At 45.7% G+C, this 22,748-nt stretch overlaps 1 protein-coding gene across 6 annotated transcripts in view; it reads left to right on the top strand.

Annotated features, from left to right (window-relative positions):
* LOC124612038 (axoneme-associated protein mst101(2)-like) overlaps positions 1-22,748 on the top strand; it is a 117,060-nt gene that overhangs the window by 32,698 nt on the left and 61,614 nt on the right. For 4 of the 6 annotated variants that reach the window (XM_047140299.1, XM_047140440.1, XM_047140361.1 and 1 more), the window contains exon 2: positions 18,438-18,473. The exons of the other annotated variants lie outside the window; for them this stretch is intronic. In XM_047140299.1, the coding sequence (XP_046996255.1) occupies positions 18,438-18,473 (36 nt within the window). The remainder of the gene's footprint in view (positions 1-18,437; positions 18,474-22,748) is intronic. 6 annotated transcript variants of the gene reach the window in all.

Below are 22,748 nucleotides of genomic sequence, written 5' to 3' on the forward strand. Positions count from 1 at the left end.
GCGCTCACGTAAGGGGCCTGAGTGTTGCCTTAATTTTTTTTATGACTGTCGATGGAACATAACAATGACCTGGCGTATGCACATTACTTGCACAACCTCAAATGAACAGCTGTTTGTACTAAAAATGAAGCTACAAGGCTTCGAAACCGGTCTGAAAAATAAATACCAGTATAACGCTACTGCGTGCGAATCTAAACGAGTTAATGAGGGTCTGGATCCGCTAGATTTCCCTGAATTAAAAGTTAAAATATCTCATATCACGAAATAAAAAAGTTACAAGTAAAACAATTAATGACATATTATTTTAATCATCGCAAAAGGCTATTCGCTTCGTGTCTCGCTTCTCCTTTCAGTGATATAGCCCTTCACCTCACTCACACACTAAAGTACCATAAGTCAAAACCTGTCAATTCTATAATAACACTGAGAGGAAATTTTACTTCCAAAAGCCAAAAAGTTGACAAAAAAGTGGTCCTTTAATTCTATAAATTTTACGGTATAGTGATTCAGTATCAAGAAAACGTATTGTTTATTAGCTTATGTCACGACAAATTAAATCTCTACCCGAATCGCAAAATGATTATGAGGCACTGTCTCTGAAAGGAAAAGTTCTAGCTTTGGGTTCCGATCTGGTACGCAGGTTTAATCTATCGGGAAATTCCATGTAGGTGCACTATCTCTTTTGAGCAGGCGCCAGAGTTTAGCGTACTGCGAAGGCATGTGTAATGCACGTTGCAGAACACTTGTAATGTATCTGCTGAGACCTATCGGCTAGCTCCTACGTCAGCCATAATGCATTACGTTCACTGCCGAACTCTATCTCATTGTCAGTCCCACATTCCGAAAATTTTAAGCTGCGTAAATTAAAAATAGAAGATATCAGTGGGAAGGGGTTCGCAAATACGTTTGTGGCCAAAAGTCACGAAAAATCCGTTGCTGTTCGTCACAAAGGACAACTCCGTAGATAATAAGACCTTCTTTTGCTACTTTATACTCTTTAATCTTCAAGAGAGTCATTCCACTAAGTAGCTACGAATCGAAGCCGAAATGTGCTACCATTCTTTCTAAAGCAAAATTAATAGCCCTTAATGGATGTCTGAGTGAATAGATTTGCCTTACTACGTAGCTCGAATTGGTTCCAGAGATGTTTCATGGAGTTTACACGGTGCATTCTGTCAGGAACCACAGTCTAATGGTCCTTCTTTTATCAACAGGAACATTATCATTCTGATACATCAAAAGATTCCCAAGTATTGTCGCAATGTTAAAACATATTGTTATTTTTATAGACACCTGGGTTTATTCTATTATCAATCAAAACAAATAATCCGAATTGGAACTAATAAAAATAGTCGGAGACCATCACACCATCTTAACCGATTTCAGTACCATGATAAAACGCTCAATTAAGTAACAATCAACATATTTTTGTAAAAAGTTTTTCCTTGTTTTGGTGCGATAAACCCGTCTTACATGTCACTAACGGTGTTTCTGATACATCCTCTACTACATTGTGTGACCAAAAGTCATGAGAAGACATTGGGTGTAATGCCGGTCTTCGGCTGTCACAAAATACGACAAACTCACTTCCGAGAGAGAGCGCACTTTTGTTTACATAACATCGGATATTACAGAAAATATTTCCATTAATTTATCAAGAAAGCCCCACAAACGTTTTAAGAACCGCAAAGGTGAAAAAAAAGAACGTATGAAGCACCATGCGAACACAGTTCACATTGCTTCTTTAACTCAGACCCTCTACCAACTACGCTGCACTTACCTTCAAGAACAAACGACCTTACGATCTTCTAAAGGCTTTGATTGCCAATATATTATTAATTGACATTAATTATAACAAATCTTACCAAGAACGATGCGTTTTTTTATGAATCTTCCATGTGCTGTTGCGTTGAAACGGCGTACTTTCATAACACGTGTCTTATAACACGAAAATAAGTAAATATGGAATTTCTTTAACCACCAATATGAAGTTTCCGTTCTTTTATTACAACAAATCGTACCAACAACGACGGGTGTTCGAGAGATCCTCAATCTGTTGGTTTTAGAAGCAGTGTATATTCATCGGGTGTAAGATGTGACATAAAGCCCAACCAATATGCCCGGACCTTCAACTGAAAACGACAAATACAATGTGGGGTCTCGGATGTTTTGCTTGTGACGTAGAAGACGTTCTTGCCTCTTATTGGTCCAGTCTTTCTCAGTACATTGCCTGAAGTATCGAAGAACCTATTTTGTGTTTTGCGCGAGGTAACTGCTCCTCGACGTGAAATAGAGGCAGTGACGTCACAAAACCCTTGCAGTTCCACATTATCGTTAGCTAACTCATCCCGTGCCAGGACAACTTATTACCGACATGCGACGCACGAGACAAAATACGCGACGTGTTTGTTCTGGGTTGGCAGGAGAGCCAACCCAGGAATACTAGAGGAAGCCGAAAGGCACGCGTTTTAGCTCACGCAGACTGGCGTGAGGTCTGGAACAGGACAAGGAAATTAGAATTTAGAAAAACGGACGTAGCTGGTGGAATACTTAATTTTAATCCGTTAAAGGTGAACGTCGGTCTGACGGTACATGATTAACAAGATCAATAGCAATTGATAATGGCGCCTTGCTAGGTCGTAGCAAATGACGTAGCTAAAAGGCTATGCTAACTATCGTCTCGACAAATGAGAGCGTATTTTGTCAGGGAACCATCGCTAGCAAAGTCGGTTGTACAACTGGGGCGAGTGCTAGGAAGTCTCTCTAGACCTGCCGTGTGGCGGCGCTCGGTCTGCAATCACTGATAGTGGCGACACGTGGGTCCGACGTATACTAACGGACCGCGGCCGATTTAAAAGCTACCACCTAGCAAGTGTGGTGTCTGGCGGTGACACCACAGTGTTCCTCCACAAATTTACTTGGAAACGTGTGAGAAACCGGAGTAATTCTGCTACACGATTAAATGTCTAAATTATGACCGCCAGTCATACTCTGACACGCGAAACAGGGTTAAGACTATCACTGCCACCATACCATTAATAAATGTCTTGTAATTACTCAAATTCATTCAGAACACTCTTTAAATACGATCACTAGATTACAAAACGTACATCGCAAATAATAGCTACAGTGCCTCCAATCAATTAGTTTCTGTTTCTACATCTACTTACCTATTCCGCAAGCCAACGCATGGTGCTTGGCTGGGGGTGGGGGTGGGGGGGGGGTGGGGGGTGCTGTATACCACTTCCAGTCATTTCCTTTCTCATTCCACTCGCAAATAGGGCGACAGAAAAGGACTGTCTATGTGCCTCAGTACGAGCCCTAATTTCTCTTATCTCCGTGCTCCTTACAGAAAATGTCCGTCGGAGGCAGGAGAATCGTTCTGCAGTCAGCTTCAAGTGCCGGTTCTAAGAACGAAAGAACGTCTTTCTTCCCTCCAGGCATTCACATTTGAGTTCACGAAGCATCGCTGTAATACTCACGTGTTGAACAAACCTACCGATAACAAATCGAGCAGCCCGTCTCTGAATTACTTCGATGTCATCCTGCAATCCGACTTGATGCGGATTCCAAACACTCGAGCAGTAATCAAGAATGGGTGGCACTAGTGTTCCATATGCTGTCATCCTTTGTACATAAGCTACACTTTATCCTACAGTTTTTGGAGCAAACCGAGGTCGATCATTCGCCTTCCCTACTATTGGTCACTTCTGACTTTATATGCTCTTTCCATTTCATACCGTTTTGAAACGTTACGCCTAAATATGAAGTCGATGTGACTGTATCAAGCTGCACACTACTAAAGCTGTATTCGAACATTACAAGATTTATTTTCCTGTTCATACGCATTAACTTATATTTTCAAACAACTCTCACCGATAATATCCTTTATAAACGAAACAGGACAGCGCTTTATAAACGAAACAGGATGACGATTCAAAGTCAAAAAAGGAAAGAGACACACACAAAAACATCACAAGTTTCCATGTGAAAAACAAAATCTACTACACCTCCCCAAGGCCGCTTTGTACATTACGTACCATCTCCAGCTAGCTAAAGGCTCCAAACTACCTTGCGGCGTCTCCCTTTCGAGCACGTGTGCTATAGCAAAAGTGCAACAAAAACAACAGCTTTAGCGGAAATTCACACCACTGCTCCCGGCGCCCTCTGGATCTCTTTTAAAGCTTTCGTACTAGCAGAACAATTTTATTCGTCGCAGAGCATCACTTACGATTTGATAAACGCAACGCTCTCAAAACATCGAGCTCCAAACCCGCTCCACGAAATTGTTTTAATATCCAGGCCCGGTTTAAAGCACAAGCCGAGAGGGCCATCAAAGGAATTGCAACTTTAAGATTTCTATACCGAGCGTGTCACGATTAGTAGCAGCCGCTTAGGTCGTCAAGCTGAGAGGGGTTCCAGGAGCAAGTGCAAGATATGTATGCAGCGTGTATTGCAATTAGTTAAGTAACTCACACTGTACAAGTGTACACGTGAAGAAGGGAGGTGGGGAGGAAGGGAGTGGAGCGCCAAATAATAAGTAGCTAATGTGGAAAAATATTCTCGAACGAGCCCTGTTACCATCCTCACTTTTGTCCAATAATCTCACAAGCAGACTGCAGGCTTTTTCCTTGTACGTTTCCTTCTCCCATTACTAAAAATGGTTCAAATGGCTCTGAGCACTATGGGACTCAACTGCTGAGGTCATTAGTCCCCTAGAACTTAGAACTAGCTAAACCTAACTAACCTAAGGACATCACAAACATCCATGCCCGAGGCAGGATTCGAACCTGCGACCGTAGCGGTCTTGCGGTTCCACACTGCAGCGCCTTTAACCGCACGGCCACTTCGGCCGGCTCTCTCCCATTACTAGTTTATTCTCAGCTACGTACTGCTTCCTGCCACGGCTTTGAAAAGTTTATTTCAACAGGCTGTAAGCAGTCAGGCTGAAATATATGCGGTACTGCTTGAGGAAGAGAGTTTATGCTTTACGACTTCCCACCTACCTGCCGGCACAGACAGCTTTTTCCTCGTGACACCGTGACGACAACTAAGCTGAAATGTTCATTCAACATACGGTTCAATACGAAGGGTATCAGTGGATGCTATGCTACAAATTTATGTGATACAGTTGTAATGGAACCTCCGCTACCTTCTCAAGTAATTCTTTTTCAGGGTTCCACCATTCACTCACTACTTTTGCACAGGAATCTGAGTCTTTTACAATCAGCCACTCAAGTCTACTGACAATATTATTGTTATCTTACTGGTTCCTTCACGTGCCGCGCCCGATGCACATGGATCTGAGATTAAATCACGCACGATTCGGATTAACTTTTGCATTCCACGAACCGTCGGCGTTATTATGCGACACGAATGCGTACACGTGTCTTCAGTAAGCGCTTTTTAACACAAAATTTAACACTTTTTGGCGTCACATTCCGCCCAATGTCTCCGATGGGCGATCCAGTCACCTGCACACTCTTACGCGCCAAATGTCACAGCTTGCGTGCCAAAATAAATGTAACGCTGACGGCGCTAAAGTGAGTAGCGATAAGAAATGTAGTTATAAGGGGCTGGAAAACATCTTACATCATGTGACCATCACTCACAACTAAGCCAACACGTCCACCTCAGTTGCTCAATGACCGTATTGGCAACGGATGACACGGCGGTCGGTCGGTTCCGGTGTGCCAATCAGGACCAAAGCGCGGTGCCTTGCTTTGTTGAAGCCAGAATTGTAGGCTCCGACTGCAACCCATTTAAAATTACAGGGTGGTCATAATTAAAGTTTCGCTACTTGAGCTAGCGCAGGAAAACGATTTACCGTGTGGGTACCCAACATTATTGCAACAACATTGAGACGGTGCGCTACAGGATTTGCGTTTTTAGTAGTGTTAGTTTCATGACTTGCCGTTAGGAATCGGTACTGGTACGACGACGTAGGGTTGAAACACAAGGATCAGTTTTCGTTGCAGTTGCAGACAGGCAGCATGGCGCTGGCTGAGCTGAGCAGGTCTTTGCTCGTAAAGCTGTTTTATCAAAACAACAGCAATAGTGTTGCTGCTCTTCGCGACTATCGGCGCATTAAAGGATTACGGAGAGGTCCTCTTTTCGTATTAGGGTTGAAGAATACAGCTCGAAAATTCGAATTAAATGACGATTTGGGAATTGCTCCTGGGAGTGGTGGACGACCACATACGCCACAAATTGTTGAAGAAGCTGAGAAAGCTGGATGCAATATGCGATCATCCGCGGTCCACCACAGTTTCTGGCAGCAATAGAGCAGTCTATAGTGCAGCTCCATGTTGTCGTGGGTGCAGATGGTCGTCGCATTGAACATCTTTTGTAATATGGAACGTAAACGTGGTACGTAAGTAACAAACGATACCCTCTCATGTGGAAATTAAAATGTATTTCTGTCAATGGCATATTCGTTAGTTCTCTTACGCATGACATTACGACTGTTTCGACGAAGTTTCACTGACTTACGATCACTAGTTTGTCATGGGGATCCTGTGAAGAAGTGAAAGTATAATTATGAAAAAAGCGCTGCATCATCTCCAATATGGACAAAGCCCTATTCCGCGGGATACAGGAAACTGGCTTGAGCGGAGCGATCACGGTAGCAAAGCAGATGAGTCCTATCCCCTTCCCCTCCCCCCTCACTTTCCCCCATCCACTCTGTCCTGTGGCTTACGAATGCGGAAACGCTGTCTCTGCGATATTGAACGTACACCCTAGTCACAGCTGACACCGAAACCGCTAGTTCTTGTACACCACTGGCCATTAAAATTGCTACACTAAGAAGAAATACAGGTGATAAACGGGTATTCATTGGACAAATATATTATGCTAGAACTGAAATGTAATTACATTTTCACGCAATTTGAGTGCATAGCTCCTGAGAAATCAGTACCCAGAACAACCACATCTGGCCGTAATAACGGCCTTCATACACCTGGGCATTGAGTCAAACAGAGCTTCGATGGCGTGTACAGGTACAGCTGCCCATGCAGCTTCAACACGATACCACAGTTCATCAAGAGTAGTGACTGGCGTATTGTAACGAGCTAGTTGCTCGGCCACCATTGACCAGACGTTTTCAATTGGTGAGAGATCTGGAGAATGTTCTGGCCAGGGCAGCAGTCGAGCATTTTCTTTATCCAGAAAGACCCCTACAGGACCTGCAACATGCGGTCGTGCATTATCCTGCTGAAATGTAGGGTTTCGCAGAGATCGAATGAAGGGTAGAGCCACGGGTCGTAACATATCTGAAATGTAACGTCCACTGTTCAAAGCGCCGTCAATGCGAACAAGAAGTGACGGAGACGTGTAACCAATGGCACCCCATACCATCACACCGGGTGATACGCCAGTATGGCGATGACGAATACATGCTTCCAATGTGCGTTCATCGCGATGTCGCCAAACACGGATGCGACCATGATGATGCTGTAAACAGAACCTGGATTCATCCGAAAAAATGACGTTTTGTCATTCGTGCACCCAGGTTCGTCGTTGAGTACACCATCGCAGGCGCTCCTGTCTGTGATGCAGCGTTAAGGGTAACCGCAGCCATGGTCTCCGAGCTGATAGTTCACGCTGCAGCAAACGTCGAACTGTTCGTGCAGATGGTTGTTGTCTTGCAAACGTCCCCATCTGTTGACTCAGGGATCGAGATATGGCTGCACGATCCGTTACAGTCATGGGATAAGATGCCTGTCATCTCGACTGCTAATGATACGAGGCCGTTGGGATCCAGCACGGCGTTCAATATTACCCACCGATTCCATATTCTGCTAACAGTCATTGGATCTCGACCAACGCGAGCAGCAATGTCGCGATACGATAAACCACAATTGCGATAGGCTACAATCCGACCTTTATCGAAGTCGGAAACGTGATGGTACACATTTCTCCTCCTTACACGAGGCATCACAACAACGTTTCACCAGGCAACGCCGGTCAACTGCTGTTTGTGTATGGGAAATCGGTTGGAAACTTTCCTCATGTCAGCACGTTGTAGGTGTCGCCACCGGCGCCAACCTTGTGTGAATGCTCTGAAAAGCTAATCATTTGCATATCACAGCATCTTCTTGCTGTCTGTTAAATTTCGCGTCTGTAGCACGTCATCTTCGTGGTGTAGCAGTTTTAATGGCCAGTATATAATCTCCGACGTGCTATGGCCCACGAGCCTTATATTATCATCTCACCACGTTCAACGTGGTTTAACTCACGATTGCGAACATGTTTAGTACGGACCTGTCTGCAACATGCTGCTCCGACATGTCCATATTCGCGCCACACGCCGCGTCTAGACGCAACATTTGGACGTCAAAGGCAAAAATTTTGTGCTAAGTTCCTATGGGACCAAACTGCTGAGGTCATCGTTCCCTAGGCTTATACACTAAACTAACGTATGCTAAGGACAACACATACACCCATTCCCGAGGGAGGACTCGAGCCTCCGACGGGGGGATCTGCGCGAACCGTGGCAAGGTGCTCAAGACCACGCGGCTACCCCGCGCGGCTCGTCATAGGCGGCACATTTTCAAATCGGATAACATTCACGTGACTTTTGGCATTTCTGTTAGGCTTATTACTGTTCAGAGGGAATGCCGTAATTGGAAACTTTTGGCTACGTGGTGTAGCTTTCTAGTGCAACAATTTGATGTGACGTGTTGAGGGACAAATATTTTACAGGAAGTGTGCATGTACGAAACGTGTGTAAAAGCCCGATATGCTGGTGTGATTGTGTTTACGTGTTGTTTCGCAGAGACGGCGCATCGACTGGAGCAAGCACCCCACTGTGCCGCGACCCAGCCTCATCCCAGAACCGGTGACGGCTTTCGCGGCACGCCGACCGGCACCCCACACCCCGTCCGTCAGTTCAGCAGCAACCGTGGTGCGGGTACCTCTGCCCGTGCCCGTGCACCGCAGGGTGAACTTCCAGGGGCTGCCCGGCACCTCCATCATCCGCCGATACTGAACTCCAGCACCCGCCGATACTCAATATCTCCACCTCCTAATCTCTACTCTGCTCTTAATTTTTCTGTATCCCTCTTAACTGTATGGACAATCAACACAACATGTCTTGCCTGAATTTGTCTCTTCTAAATATAAACAACCATGCTCTGCTCTGTGTTAAAGTGTTTCTATGAAAAGTAAATCTTTATAAATTCACATGGAATGGTGCAAAGTAGCTAACGCTAGGAGAAGCTCCGTGCAGTACTGAAATATCACTGTGCTACGTCAAACTGAAAATCAGACAACCACACCATACAGCCAAAGAACGAACTTTCCTTTGTTCCTCAACATGATAAACACCTTGCCACTGTTAATGTTTTTTTTAGGAAAACGGCTTCCCGATATACTGTCATATAATGTACTACCATTTATTACTTAATATCGTGAAGCCTTCTGGCATCGTACATATTTTTCATGTTTTAATAAACGCTTCCTCCGATTTCTTACATTTTTCCACCACAAGAACAACATACACCACGGAAAAAAATATCTCAGGGTATTGCATTGTTTTTTAACTGCCTGCGTAGTTCTTGCAACATTGCACTCCAGTTTTTAATCCGTTAACATCGTTCACTAGTATGTCTAGTAATCACAAATGTATAACATTGTTATCGACATAAACTCGCATTTAATTCCCAGTAATTACAGGCCAACAAACTTAACTGACAGGTATTTAGACTATAAGGAAACCATGTATTTGTACATCCGTAACTAAACTAATCCGTTTCTGTCTCAATATGCTGTTGCACAATGCTTAGTTATGCAGTGTTTCTAACGTACGATTTCTTGTTCGACTTCGTTTGTAATAGTCCAGTGTAAAGGACAAAATAAATGAGTTAATGAACCGAATACTTGTGTCTGATTCATTTTATCACTGACAATACGTCCTTACCTTAAATCCTGCATAGCATTATTTCCTTTTGAATTTCATAAATGGTAGAAGTTAGTTTTCTAGAATAAGATGGTGCACACGACAGTAAATATTTGTATAATACGATAAAAAAAACATTTTACAACCAAGATCGCGTAAATATTTATTATCGACAATCGGTTTCGACAGGCTTTGCTAAAATTTTTCCTAGAATACGCGTTCATTGTGAGTTGGAACCTCATGCCAATTAGTCATATTAGTGGATAAAATGTACCCCATTATGTAAAGGTTTACCAGAAATAAAAAGTTTGCGATCAAAAAGCATCTTGTGCACATGGCCATGTCCGTACATGTAGCGCTGACAGATGATTGTTAAGCTTTAAAAAACATATTATAGAGTAAAATGTGCAATAGCACCTAAGATGGCGTCTATGTCGCAACTTATACGCCGTCGAAGGTGGTTGATCAATAAATGGAGCATGTCAAGCTAACGTAAACAGATGTGCTATTGTACTATATATTCTGTTTTTTTAAAGACCTAACATTAAGGAGTGTGTAAGCTTAGGGACTGATGACCGTAGCAGTTAAGTTCCATAAGATTTCACACACATTTTGAAGAAAGACCTAACAATAATTTGTGAGAGCTACATACATCAATATGGCCATGTGCACGAAGTGCTTTTTGACCGTAAACGTTTTATTTCCGACAAACCTTTGCATAATGTGCTACATTTTATCCTTTAATATGATAACTTGACACAATGAAAAAGCCTGTCGAAACTGGTTATCGAAAATGAACATGTATTTATGCCGTCTTGGCTGTAAAAAGTTCGTTACAATGTGAAAGAGATCCTTCTCCTCATTTCTCAGTATGAGAAATTTCGAGCAGTTTGTGTAGCAGAGTGAGGAAAATCACTAGGAATCAAGCAAGCAAGCAACACTTTGTGATCGACATCACTTCTGATTCGAAATTCAAACTTGTCGACGTAGAGATTGTTCCACAAAATTTCGGGAGAACTGTTGGGTGTTGGGAATTTGGTGCCACATTTTTTCGGTGCATAGTCTTCTGGCCATTTTTAGCCAGTATACACCTAAAGATAGCCAGAAGACTTTTCTGTGACCGACCGTCAGCAATGATCGGTGAGTCTTTGACAATGCTAGCAAGTCGTTCTGGAGAAAACCACAAAATGAGCTTCGCCCCTAGATCTCGAGACGAGCGCCAATAGGACATACCTCAAAAACTGGCCGCTAAAGACTCAACAGTTTTATAGTTCTCCCAAAATTTCATGGAATTCTAGCCCTAAGTTGAGAGGCTAGATGTTTTTGTTTTTTCTTTTTTGCGGCTTTCAAGCAGGAAGGTGAACGGCGCATCCAGAACGCGTTATGACATCTTGGCAAGCTGCCAGGAAAGCCAGCATGCAACGCGTGGCTGCCCGGCGCCTCGGTTGTTCGCAACACACAGTAGTGCCTAAAGCGAAATGTGGTTCGCTGCCGCAGTACTGTCCAGTGCTATGCCTCTCTCAGACCTCTGTGGAGTTGTTGCAGTGGGAGGCGACGGCTCAACGCAACAGCGGCGCCACAGACGGCGTAGCAGCTTGGCGCGCATCTTCACCCGGGGCAGACCCCCTCTACAACACCTCAACAATCCCTCCAGCTCTCCAGCTTCGCTTCTTTCCTTTCCGTTTATTCTAATCGCCTGACGACCCCATGCTCGTTTTGGTGCAAGGCATCTACGCTAGCGCTCACAGTTCACATCATTCACCAGAGTTTATTTGTACGAGTTGGAGCCTGCCTAAGCGATCACTTAACGTACTAAATCAGGTATACTAATGAAACAACTATTTATAGCCCCAATTGTACAAATTCAAGAAGATATGGGGGATATCTAAAACACCGTTTAGGAAAATATCGACATAGAAGGCTATAGAGAACAACAGGTCAATACAACACAAGCCGGCCGCAGTGGCCGAGAGGTTCTAGGCGCTTCAGTCTGGAACCGCGTGACCGCTACGGTCGAAGGTTCGAATCCTGCCTCGGGCATGGATGTGTGTGGTGTTCTTATGTTAGTTAGGTTAAAGTAGTTCTAAGTTCTAGGGGACTGATGACCTCAGCTGTTAAGTCCCATAGTGCTCAGAGCCATTTGAACCATTTTTGAACACGACACAACCATCTCAAAAAGAACGACAAGTAATTCAAATGGCTCTGAGCACTATGGGACAACATGTGAGGTCATCAGTTCCCTAGAATTAGAATTATTAAAACCTAACTAACCCAAGGACATCACACACATCCCTGCCCGAGGCAGGATTCGAACTTGCGACCGTAGCAGCAGCGCGATTCCGGACTGAAGCGCCTAGAACCGCTCGCCCACTACGGCTGGCACGACAAGTAAGTCAAAAAATATCTACAGATCTTTCTACTCTTCTAAAGCTAGTTGTACTCAAAAGTAAGCAACATGTGTTTTAATTTGTTTATAGAAACATTAGCTCAATCTATTTCCAGTCATGTCATCTACTAAGTAGATCGCCGGGGCCGAAAAGGAAGCGTTCGAAGGAGCTGTAGATAAAAGAGCAGAACACACGCACTTGTTCTTAACACAAATAATCACATTCCATAAGGTTATCTTCGGATATAAGTTTAATTACACTGTCCAGTCACATTAATGTGGCCACCTGCCGAAAGCATGAATAACCACATTTAGCAGAGCGGACGGCTGTGAGACGAAGAGGAAGAGAGTCAATGAGGTTCTGGAAGGACCGACAGGGATGTGGGGCCACGCCGAGTCCAGTGTTGTGGTGTCTCGGTTGAGGCTCCATGTGGCGAAGAGTCCGATCGAGGTGGTCCCGAGTATTCTCAATTGCGTATAAATCCGGGGAACTTGATGGCCAGGGAAGTACGACATACTCATCCTGGAGCTCTTCAAAACACGCAAGTACTCTGCGAGCTGTGCAACACGTTGCATTGTCCTGCTGGTAGGTGCCAACATGCCGAGCAAAAACAAACTGTATGTAGGAGTGGACATGGTCCCCAAGGATAGATGCATACTTGGGTTGATCGACTGTGCCTTCCAGAATGACGAGGTCACCGAGGGAATGCCACGAGAACGTTCCCCAGATCATAATAATCCTTCCTCTAGGCTGGATCCTTCCGATGATTGTTCCAGGGTCGTAATGCCAAAGGCCAGCTGTCCTGTAGAGCATAAAACGCGATTCACCTGAAACGGTCACCTGTCTCCACTAAGCAGCTGTCCAATTGCAGTACTGTAGTGCAAATACCAGACTTCGTTGCCGATGAACAACTGTCAGCACAAGTGCACGAACCAGGCGCCTCCTACGGAGACACATACACAGCAATGTTCGATGAACTGTCGCTGAGGTGACACTGTTGGCATCTTCTTGGTTCATCTGGGTGGCCAGTTGCTCAATATTCGCGCGTCTATTCACCCGTACACATCTCTACAGCTGTCATTCACCCCTGTCATTTATGGCCTGTGGTGCACGATTCTCGGCGGCAGTTTTGATTAGCGCCATTTTGCTATGACCAGTATACTTTAACCATGGTGGCACACCAACAGTTTACAAATTCAGCCGTTTCGGAAAAGTTTGCACCCTTGGACCGAAAGCCAAAGATCACACCCTTTTGGACGTTAGATAAACTGCTCCCTTTTGCATTATGACAAGACTACATTGTTTTCCGGATCTCTCCGACATGCTTTATACAGCCTCTACCTGCGCCCTGTGAGTGGTTATTGCACACTGACGTCAAACATAGGGTTGGCGATATTAATGTGAGTGGACTGTATAGGAAGAATGGCCCTGAGGAGGTTAACCGATCAGGCTCATGCAGCCTTGAAAAAGAAGATTACTAGACGCAACTGGTTTTCAAACAGTCTTAAGTAATTATTATCATCAAATTTACAGGGCCTCGAAGCAGTCAGGAAAGTCACACGAAGAAGGGGTGCAAGGAAGAAGACAGAATGACCAAACAACAGACATGCATGACACAATGAAAACACAAGGTGGGGGAGTTTTCTACATGGGTCGTCATACCTTTAAGTCTTCCTTTCCAACATTTCCACATTCCCTTCTCCTGAAATGGCCTGACCAACCAAAGTGAGTGCTTGGGATGACAACGGAGCATTTTGTAACTGACACCAGCGCTTCAGTCAACTCTGTGCATCATCCACCAATACTGGACATCTTCAGCACACTTCTCAACTCTCTTCATCAGTCTCCAATACTGAACCTCTACAGCAAGCTCCTCAACTCTCAAAATCAGTTGCTGACACTGAACTTCATCAGCGCACTTCTTAGCCCCTCACGCCATCTACCAATACGGAACCTCTCCAGCATTTTTCTCAACACTCTACACCATCTGCCATCACTGAACCTCTCCAGCATTTTTCTCAACACTCTACATCATCTGCCATCACTGAATCTCTTCAGCACACTTCTCATATCCCTATGCATTTGCCAGTACTAAACCTCTCAAGCATATTTCTCGAGTCTCTACATCGTACTGAACCTCTCCAGCACACTTCTCATCTCTGCACACCATTTGCCAATACTGAACCTCTTTAGCACACTTCTCAACTCCTTACTCATCCTCCAATACTGAACCTCTCCAGTACACTTCTTAACTTCTGCTTCATACTGAACTTCTTCAGAAGACTTTTCAACTCTCTACACTATCTGTCAATACTGAAACTCTCCAGCACACTTCTTTTTCATCCGAAAATACTAAACCTCTTCAGCACACTTATCAATCCTCTACAACAATTACTGATACTGAACGTCTTCAGCACAGTTCTCAGCTGCCTACGGATCCGCCAATACTGAACCTCTTCAGCACACTTCTCAATCCTCTACGCCAGCTACTGATACTGAACCTCTTCAGCACAGTTCTCAGCTGCCTACTGATCCTCCAATATACTGAACCTCTTCAGCACACCTCTCAATTCTCTACACCAGCTACTGATACTGAACCTCTTCAGCCACAGTTTTCAGCTGCCTACTGATCTGCCAATACTGAACCTTTTCAGCACACTTCTCAACCCTCTGTACCAACTGCCAATGCTGAACCTCTTCAACACACTTGTCAAGCACCTACGTCACCGCCAATACTGAACCTCAACAGTACACTTCTTAACTATCTAGAGCGTTCGATGATTCTGAACCTCTTGAGCACACTTTTCTTTACACCATTCGCCAATACTGAATCTCTTCAGCATATTTTTAAACTCTCTAAACCATCCACCGAAACTAAACATCTCCACTACATCTCTCAACTTTCTGCATTATCTGTCGATACTGACCGGGGAACCTCCCCATCGCACCCCCCTCAGATTTAGTTATAAGTTCGCACAGTGGCTAGTCATTGAAAAACTGAACATAGATCAATCGAGAAAACAGGAAGAAGTTGCGTGGAACCATGAAAAAAATAAGCAAAATATACAAATTGAGTAGTCCATGCGCAACATACGCAACATGAAGGAGGCCGTGAGCTTAGGAGCGCTGTGGTCCAGTGGTTAGCGTGAGCAGCTGCAGCACGAGAGGTCTTTGGTTCAAGTCTTCCCTCGAGTGAAAAGTTTACTTTTTTTATTTTCGCAAAGTTGTGATCTGTCCGTTCGTTCATTGACGTCACTGTTCACTGTAATAAGTTTAGTGTCTGTGTTTTGCAACCGCACCGCAAAACCGTGCGATTAGTAGACGAAAGGACGCGCCTCTCCAATGGGTACCGAAAGCATTTGATCGGAAGGTCATAGGTCAACCGATTCCTCCACAGGAAACCACGTCTGATATATTCTATACGACACTGGTGACGGCATGTGCGTCACATGACAGGAATATATTGTCGAACCACCTAACTTGTGCACTTGGCAAATGGGTAAAAATATTCTTCCACCTTGCCCGATTTAGGTTTTCTTGTGGATGTGATAATCACTCCCAAAAAAGTGATGAAAACATAAGAGTTTGAGTGCCTGAACTTTGATAATTGTCTGAAAATAAAAAATTGAACTTTTCCCTCGAGGGAAGACTTGAACCAAGGACCTCTCGTTCTGCAGCTGCTCACACGAACCACGGGACCACGGCGTTGCTGAGCTCACGCTATCCTTCATGTTGCATATCTTGCACATGGACTACTCAGTTTGTGTATTTTGCTTACTTTTTTCATAGTTACAAACAACTTCTTCCTGTTTTCTCGATTGATCTGTGTTCAGTTTTTCAAGGCCTATCCACTGTGCGAACTTATAACTAAATCTGAGGGGGGTGCGTTGGGGGGGGGTTCCCTTGTGAGCGAACGTGCAATTTGGGTTGTATCTGTTCCACATTGCACGGTACTTTTCCTCTGAAGAGGAGAATGACAGAGGCGTAAAAGTTGGTGTTTGTTGTGTTTTTTAATTACTCTGCATACACGGATATCGCCCAGCACAAGCTTGAGTTCGTTCTGCAGCTGCTCACACGAACCACGGGACCACGGCGTTGCTGAGCTCACGCTATCCTTCATGTTGCGTATCTTGCACATGGACTACTCAGTTTGTGTATTTTGCTTACTTTTTTCATAGTTACAAACAACTTCTTCCTGTTTTCTCGATTGATCTGTGTTCAGTTTTTCAAGGCCTATCCACTGTGCGAACTTATAACTAAATCTGAGGGGGGTGCGATGGGGGGGGTTCCCTTGTGAGCGAACGTGCAATTTGGGTTGTATCTGTTCCACATTGCACGGTACTTTTCCTCTGAAGAGGAGAATGACAGAGGCGTAAAAGTTGGTGTTTGTTGTGTTTTTTAATTACTATGCACGCACGGGTATCGCCCAGCACAAGCTTGAGTTGGTCGCGCTCCGGCTGCCCGCACGGCCCCCCGCTCTCGAGCCCCGACGCGCTTGCGCGGCTGCGGCGGCGCGCTGCCAGCGAGGTGACGGCGAGCGAGCGTGATGTGTTGCTGTTGTCGGTGCGGCAGACGCCCACGTACACGCCGGCGGTGCCGCGCCATTACGTGGTGCTGGACGCCCCCGACCGGCCGCGGCGAGCCGAGGAGCAGTACTCGTACTCGTACACGCAGACGAGCGAGCAGCGCCGCCTCGACGACGACGGCCGGCCCAAGCGCTCGTACAGCTCGGCCGTGGAGCGCGTGGAGCGCTCGACCGGCTCGGGCCCCGGCTCCTACAGCTACAGCACCGAGAGGTCGTCGCGCAGCAGCGACTACCCGGGCTCCTACCACTCCTCCTACTCCTCCTCCACCTCGGGCCGGCTGCCCGGCGGCACCACCTACCGCCACTTCTCCTACCGCGTCTAGGCTCCAGGTCGCCACGCCGACGACCGGCGCCTCACATCCACACCCCTGTCCCCACACCTGTCCTCTTCGTTACGTCTTGCAAGCCCCCCCCCCCCCAAATGCATACCTCCTACCCAGTTAACTAAAAAGTCACCTTTGTCCAGCCTCGCCTTGTGCTACGTCATAACCTCATAATCTCCGAGCTACGGGAATCGCATAATTGTGCAACTAACACCTTGACATCTTCTGGAGATTTTAGCCAGTCCCCTATCGAACTGGGTTTGCCATAACATCGAAACGCTTATATAGTACCTGCAAAAGGAGACTAGTCAAACCTACATAATGACAGCCTTACAAAAAATCACCCTACAGGGTTAAAACTTGATCTTTTGAAACACTCTACCCCTTTCCTGATTTTTCGCATTTTCCATATAATGTCCGCCGCATGGGTGAACGCGTCACGGTGTAAAATGTTCCAACGTTTCGGCCACTATTGCAGGTGGTCACCATCAGGTTGTAAAATGTTCCAACGTTTCGGCCATGCTGCGCCCGGTCATCATCAGGAGGGCAAAATTTTCCAACGTTTCAGCCCCGCCGGCAGGTGGCCGAAACGTTGGAACATTTTACATCCTGATGATGGCCATCGGCGATAGTGGCCGAAACGCTGGAACATTTTACACCAAGGCGCGCTTGCACAATCGGAAGACTTTCACTGAAACTTGCACCACTGCAGATGTGTTTAATACTGTTAGCAATCGGCGAGACAGAAGCAACTCGGTGCTTTGTAAGAAAAACACCTTTCCCTCTCTTCGCTTGCGCCTCTCGACGTGTCCTGACTGCCTTTGCCTCTCTCTCCCGCTTCTTTTACCCTATTCCCTCCAGTGACGCGCCGGTCATCGCGATTTACGAACGAATGGCACAAACCTCTAGATTCGTACCTTTTTTTTTATTACTCCGCGAGATTGCAAATTAACCGTTCTAATACAGCAGTTGTGCCAAAGAGATTAGTTACTAGCAGTGTTTAGACTGATTAACGTTTTGTACTCCCTCTAACCCGCGTGACTAAGCTAGGAGAGAAGTAGAGAAGTGTTGAGCGGCGAGAAGAGGAGGCTAGATGGAGCTGCGGCCGGTCGGGCGCTCGTCGTCACCCGCTGCAGCGCGAGCCTGCTGCCGCCCCCGCCTGTGTGTGTGCTGTGTCTTTCTCCTCTATTCTCGCTCACCTCTGTTTTATCCTTGCCCGGCCCGGGACCTGCGCCCTGCAGTACGAACCTGCCCATCTGTATCCGGGATACGGAAAGGTGAGTGCCGGCGCGTGCCTGTTGCCGCTGCTGCTATGGAAGGCGGATCTGCTGTGAGGAAGCCACGACATTCCACACTGACGTCACCACACGCTACACTTCCGCCTGGATCTCACAAGGTCTTGGGGTCTTACAAGAGGTAATGCCCAAAAGGCTTCCTGACCTATATCATTGACGTCGGTTTACAGTAGGGTTTGGAGCATATACTGTATTCAAACATTATGAATCACCTCGAAGGGGACGATCTATTGATACGTAATCAGCGTGCAAACAGAACACAGCATGTTGTTATCAATGGAGAGACGTCTACAGACGTTAAAGCAACCTCTGGCGTGCCACAGGGCAGTGTTACGGGACCATTGCTTTTCACAATATATACAGGGTGTTACAAAAAGGTACGGCCAAACTTTCAGGAAACATTCCTCACACACAAATAAAGAAAAGATGTTATGTGGACATGTGTCCGGAAACGCTTAATTTCCATGTTAGAGCTCATTTTAGTTTCGTCACCTACGCTTCCACCTATGCTCAATGGAGCACGTTATCATGATTTCATACGGGATACTCTACCTGTGCTGCTAGAACATGTGCCTTTACAAGTACGAGACAGCATGTGGTTCATGCACGATGGAGCTCCTGCACATTTCAGTCTAAGTGTTCGTACGCTTCTCAACAACAGATTCGGTGTGACCGATGGATTGGTAGAGGCGGACCAATTCCATGGCCTCCACGCTCTCCTGACCTCAACTCTCTTGACTTTCATTTATGGGGGCATTTGAAAGCTCTTGTCTACGCAACCCCGGTACCAAATGTAGAGACTCTTAGTGCTCGTATTGTGGACGGCTGTGATACAATACGCCATTCTCCAGGGCTGCATCAGCGCATGGGGGATTCCATGCGACGAAGGGTGGATGCATGTATCCTCGCTAACGGAGGACATTTTGAACATTTCCTGTAACAAAGTGTTTGAAGTCACGCTGGTACGTTCTGTTGCTGTGTGTTTCCATTCCATGATTAATGTGATTTGAAGAGAAGTAATAAAATGAGCTCTAACATGGAAAGTAAGCGTTTCCGGACACATGTCCACCTTACCAGGTGGGATTGACGGAGGACATCGAAAGGGTGCAAAAAAAGGGCAGCTCGTTTTGTATTATCACGTAATAGGGGAGAGAGTGTGGCAAATATGATACGCGAGTTGGGATGGAAGTCATTAAAGCAAAGACGTTTTTCGTCGCGGCGAGATCTATTTACGAAATTTCAGTCACCAACTTTCTCTTCCGAATGCGAAAATATTTTGTTGAGCCCAACCTACATAGGTAGGAACGATCATCAAAATAAAATAAGAGAAATCAGAGCTCGAACAGAAAGGTTTAGGTGTTCGTTTTTCCCGCGCGCTGTTCGGGAGTGGAATGGTAGAGAGATAGCATGATTGTGGTTCGTTGAACCCTCTGCCAAGCACTTAAATGTGAATTGCAGAGTAATCATGTAGATGCAGATGTAGATGTAGACTGAAATAAGTGACTCTCCCATAAAATTCTACTCTCCTCTCCTTCACCAGCTGCTTTTCACGTGGCTGGGACAGAAGTTCCACACTCGACTTTGTGTGGACGAGTACTAGCCGAGCGTGGCCCGACAAGCAAGTCGACCTCCCATCCAGCTATGGAAACCTACAGGGAGTGGACAAACATGTGGAAACACCAGAAACAGAACACAATGCCATGCCTGATACGGTGTAGGAGATCAGTTGGCATTCGAAACACATTCCAGTCTCCACGTGGATAAATACAGGTCCTGTATGGTTTTCAAGGGAACCTTACACCGCTCTTCCTGCAAAATAGTGGCAAGTTTAGGTAACGACGATGGAGGTGGATAGCGATGACGCACCCTCCTCTCCAAAGTATACCACATCTGGTGACTGTGGTGACCAGGGAGAATGGACAATTCATCCTCGAGCTCTCAAAAGCAGTGTTGGGCGATGTGAGCTGTGAAAACGGCGACCCTGTTGTCTTGGGACATAGCATCACCATTGGGCAACAAACACTGTACCATGGGATGGACTTAACTGCTAAGGTCATCAGTCCCTAAGCGTACACAGTACTTAAGCTAAATTATCCTAGGGACAAACACACACACCCATTCCCGAGGGAGAACTCGAACCTCCGCCGGGATCAGCCGCATAGTCCATGACTGCATCGCCTGAGACCGCTCGGCTAATCCCGCGCGGCCGATATAACGCACTGAAAACTACACAGAACGCTGTTATGACGACGACTGACACTTACAACGTATTGGAGACATTGCAGAGGTGCCGTTCGTGGTCAAATACAACAGCGCAACCAGAGGGCTCGGCTAGCTTCTGGATTTATGTTCAAGTACGCATTTGTCGCGGCGTTCCCATATTGTTGTTCACCCTCTGTACGTCACAATGCAGTGTGAAATATAGTAGTTAGTAAAGAAAGTTCATCACGCCTGTATACAATGCAACTTCACAAACTTCGCACATCTGAGTGAATGCTGCCTAGCCGTTCACACTGAGTACAAGCACACGGCAGTATCATAAGGCGAGGTGGTATCACTCATCTTCGGCAAATTCCGCCAAGCTAAACGAAGTTTAGTCACCTTCCCTCTCGCACATCGCAGACCACATGGATTGGCCACGTGGCTGAAGTTCTCTATTCCATACGTCGCCCAGTTCCAATATAGTAGGGAGACATGGTGGTCGGTTAGCATCACGTGGCATTCAGGGTGTGTTAGCATAGTTTCAGTTCCGTTTCGTTACGCGTTACACACTGTTTTCTGACAAACGCAAAGCCGCAAGCAAAGCTCCTGTTTCTGTCCCCCATGGGACAATCGGGCCGACCGACCGCCATGTCATCCTCTGCCAATGGCGTCACGGGATGCGGTGGGAGTGGCATGGGGTCAGTACACGGCTCTCCCGGCCGTTGTCGGTTGTTTTTACCTTGGAGCCGCTATTTGGCTGTGTGCACTCCTGTCAGACAGACGGGGACATGTAATGCTACGAAGTAAGCAGTGATCGGATTCCTCATGGAAAATTAAAAAGGGAAATATATAGTGTGTTCCTTTATAATACAGTAAATGTCCATAAACAGGTTCCTTCGGACCAATAAATTAAGAAATATACCGGGCGTACAGGATGTGTCTCTCCTAAGAGCCGTCAGGAGCATTTTCTGTGGTGTTTCGGCAGATATTTGTAATTTCGTTTTTGCGCTGTGTAGTCAGCTCACGTTATTAATGGTGGTCACGTGCTTTAGATGATGCCCAGTGTCTACATAAAGCATCGGTTTGTTTCGCATTACAAACAAAATTATTTTAAAGCTGAATTTTACGTCCCCATCCAACAGAGTGCTCGCAGTTTAGTCTACTGCGATATTTGTTTTATCGATATATATTAACAGATACAGCAAAACAAGAAGAATAAACAGCAATCCAGCAACGATTCAGTAGCGCTGCATGCTTGGCGATAGCAGTTAGGGCGGGCCACAGCAGTGTTATAGCTGCTAGATTCCTGGTTATTGTTCGATTTTACTGTCCCTGTTAACACATGTCGACAAAACGAACATCGCACTAATCTGGGCCGCTCTATCGAATGGGGATGCAAACTTCCACTTTAAAAATCATTTTGTTTGTAATGGGAAACAAACCTACACTTTCCGTCGACTCTGGTATCGCATGAAAGACGTGATGTGCGCTATTTGTTTGGGCTGACTGCAGCTGCATAATACAAAAACGAAGCCGCAAATATCTGCTGAAACACCAGAGGAAATTTGCCCGACGGTCTTGGGGGAGACACCCTTTACGTGAGTGCCACATTGTCTCAGATTTGAGAAAAATCCCCTCAGCCCTCTAAGGCTACCAACAAAGGGAACTATCCCAGATTCCTTGCAGTTCCGAGAGTTTGCCTAAAGTCTCAGCCAATGCTTGCCTTCGTCTTAATGGCGACGGCAGTCTCTAGCTTTGCACTTAAAATCTAAGTAAAGTCTGTGGCGCTGGCGCATATTACAACCCATACCCACACGTTACATGACAATCGTGTGGTTGTCTTCGTTCATGATGACGCCCCTTAACATTGGTAATGCACATTTTGCTAGTCAGTGTACAGGAGAAGGCGGTCAATTGTTTGACATCAAGCCTCAGTTTATTCAAAACCATGAACGTCTTTCTGTGGCATTGTCTTAAGTCGATGGCTTACATAACACCTGTCAGTAATGGAGCATCTGTTTCCTGACTTATGGCACCCTGTGAAACAATATGCAT

Source organism: Schistocerca americana, chromosome 1 (assembly GCF_021461395.2).
Source record: "Schistocerca americana isolate TAMUIC-IGC-003095 chromosome 1, iqSchAmer2.1, whole genome shotgun sequence".
Lineage (NCBI taxonomy): Eukaryota > Metazoa > Arthropoda > Insecta > Orthoptera > Acrididae > Schistocerca > Schistocerca americana.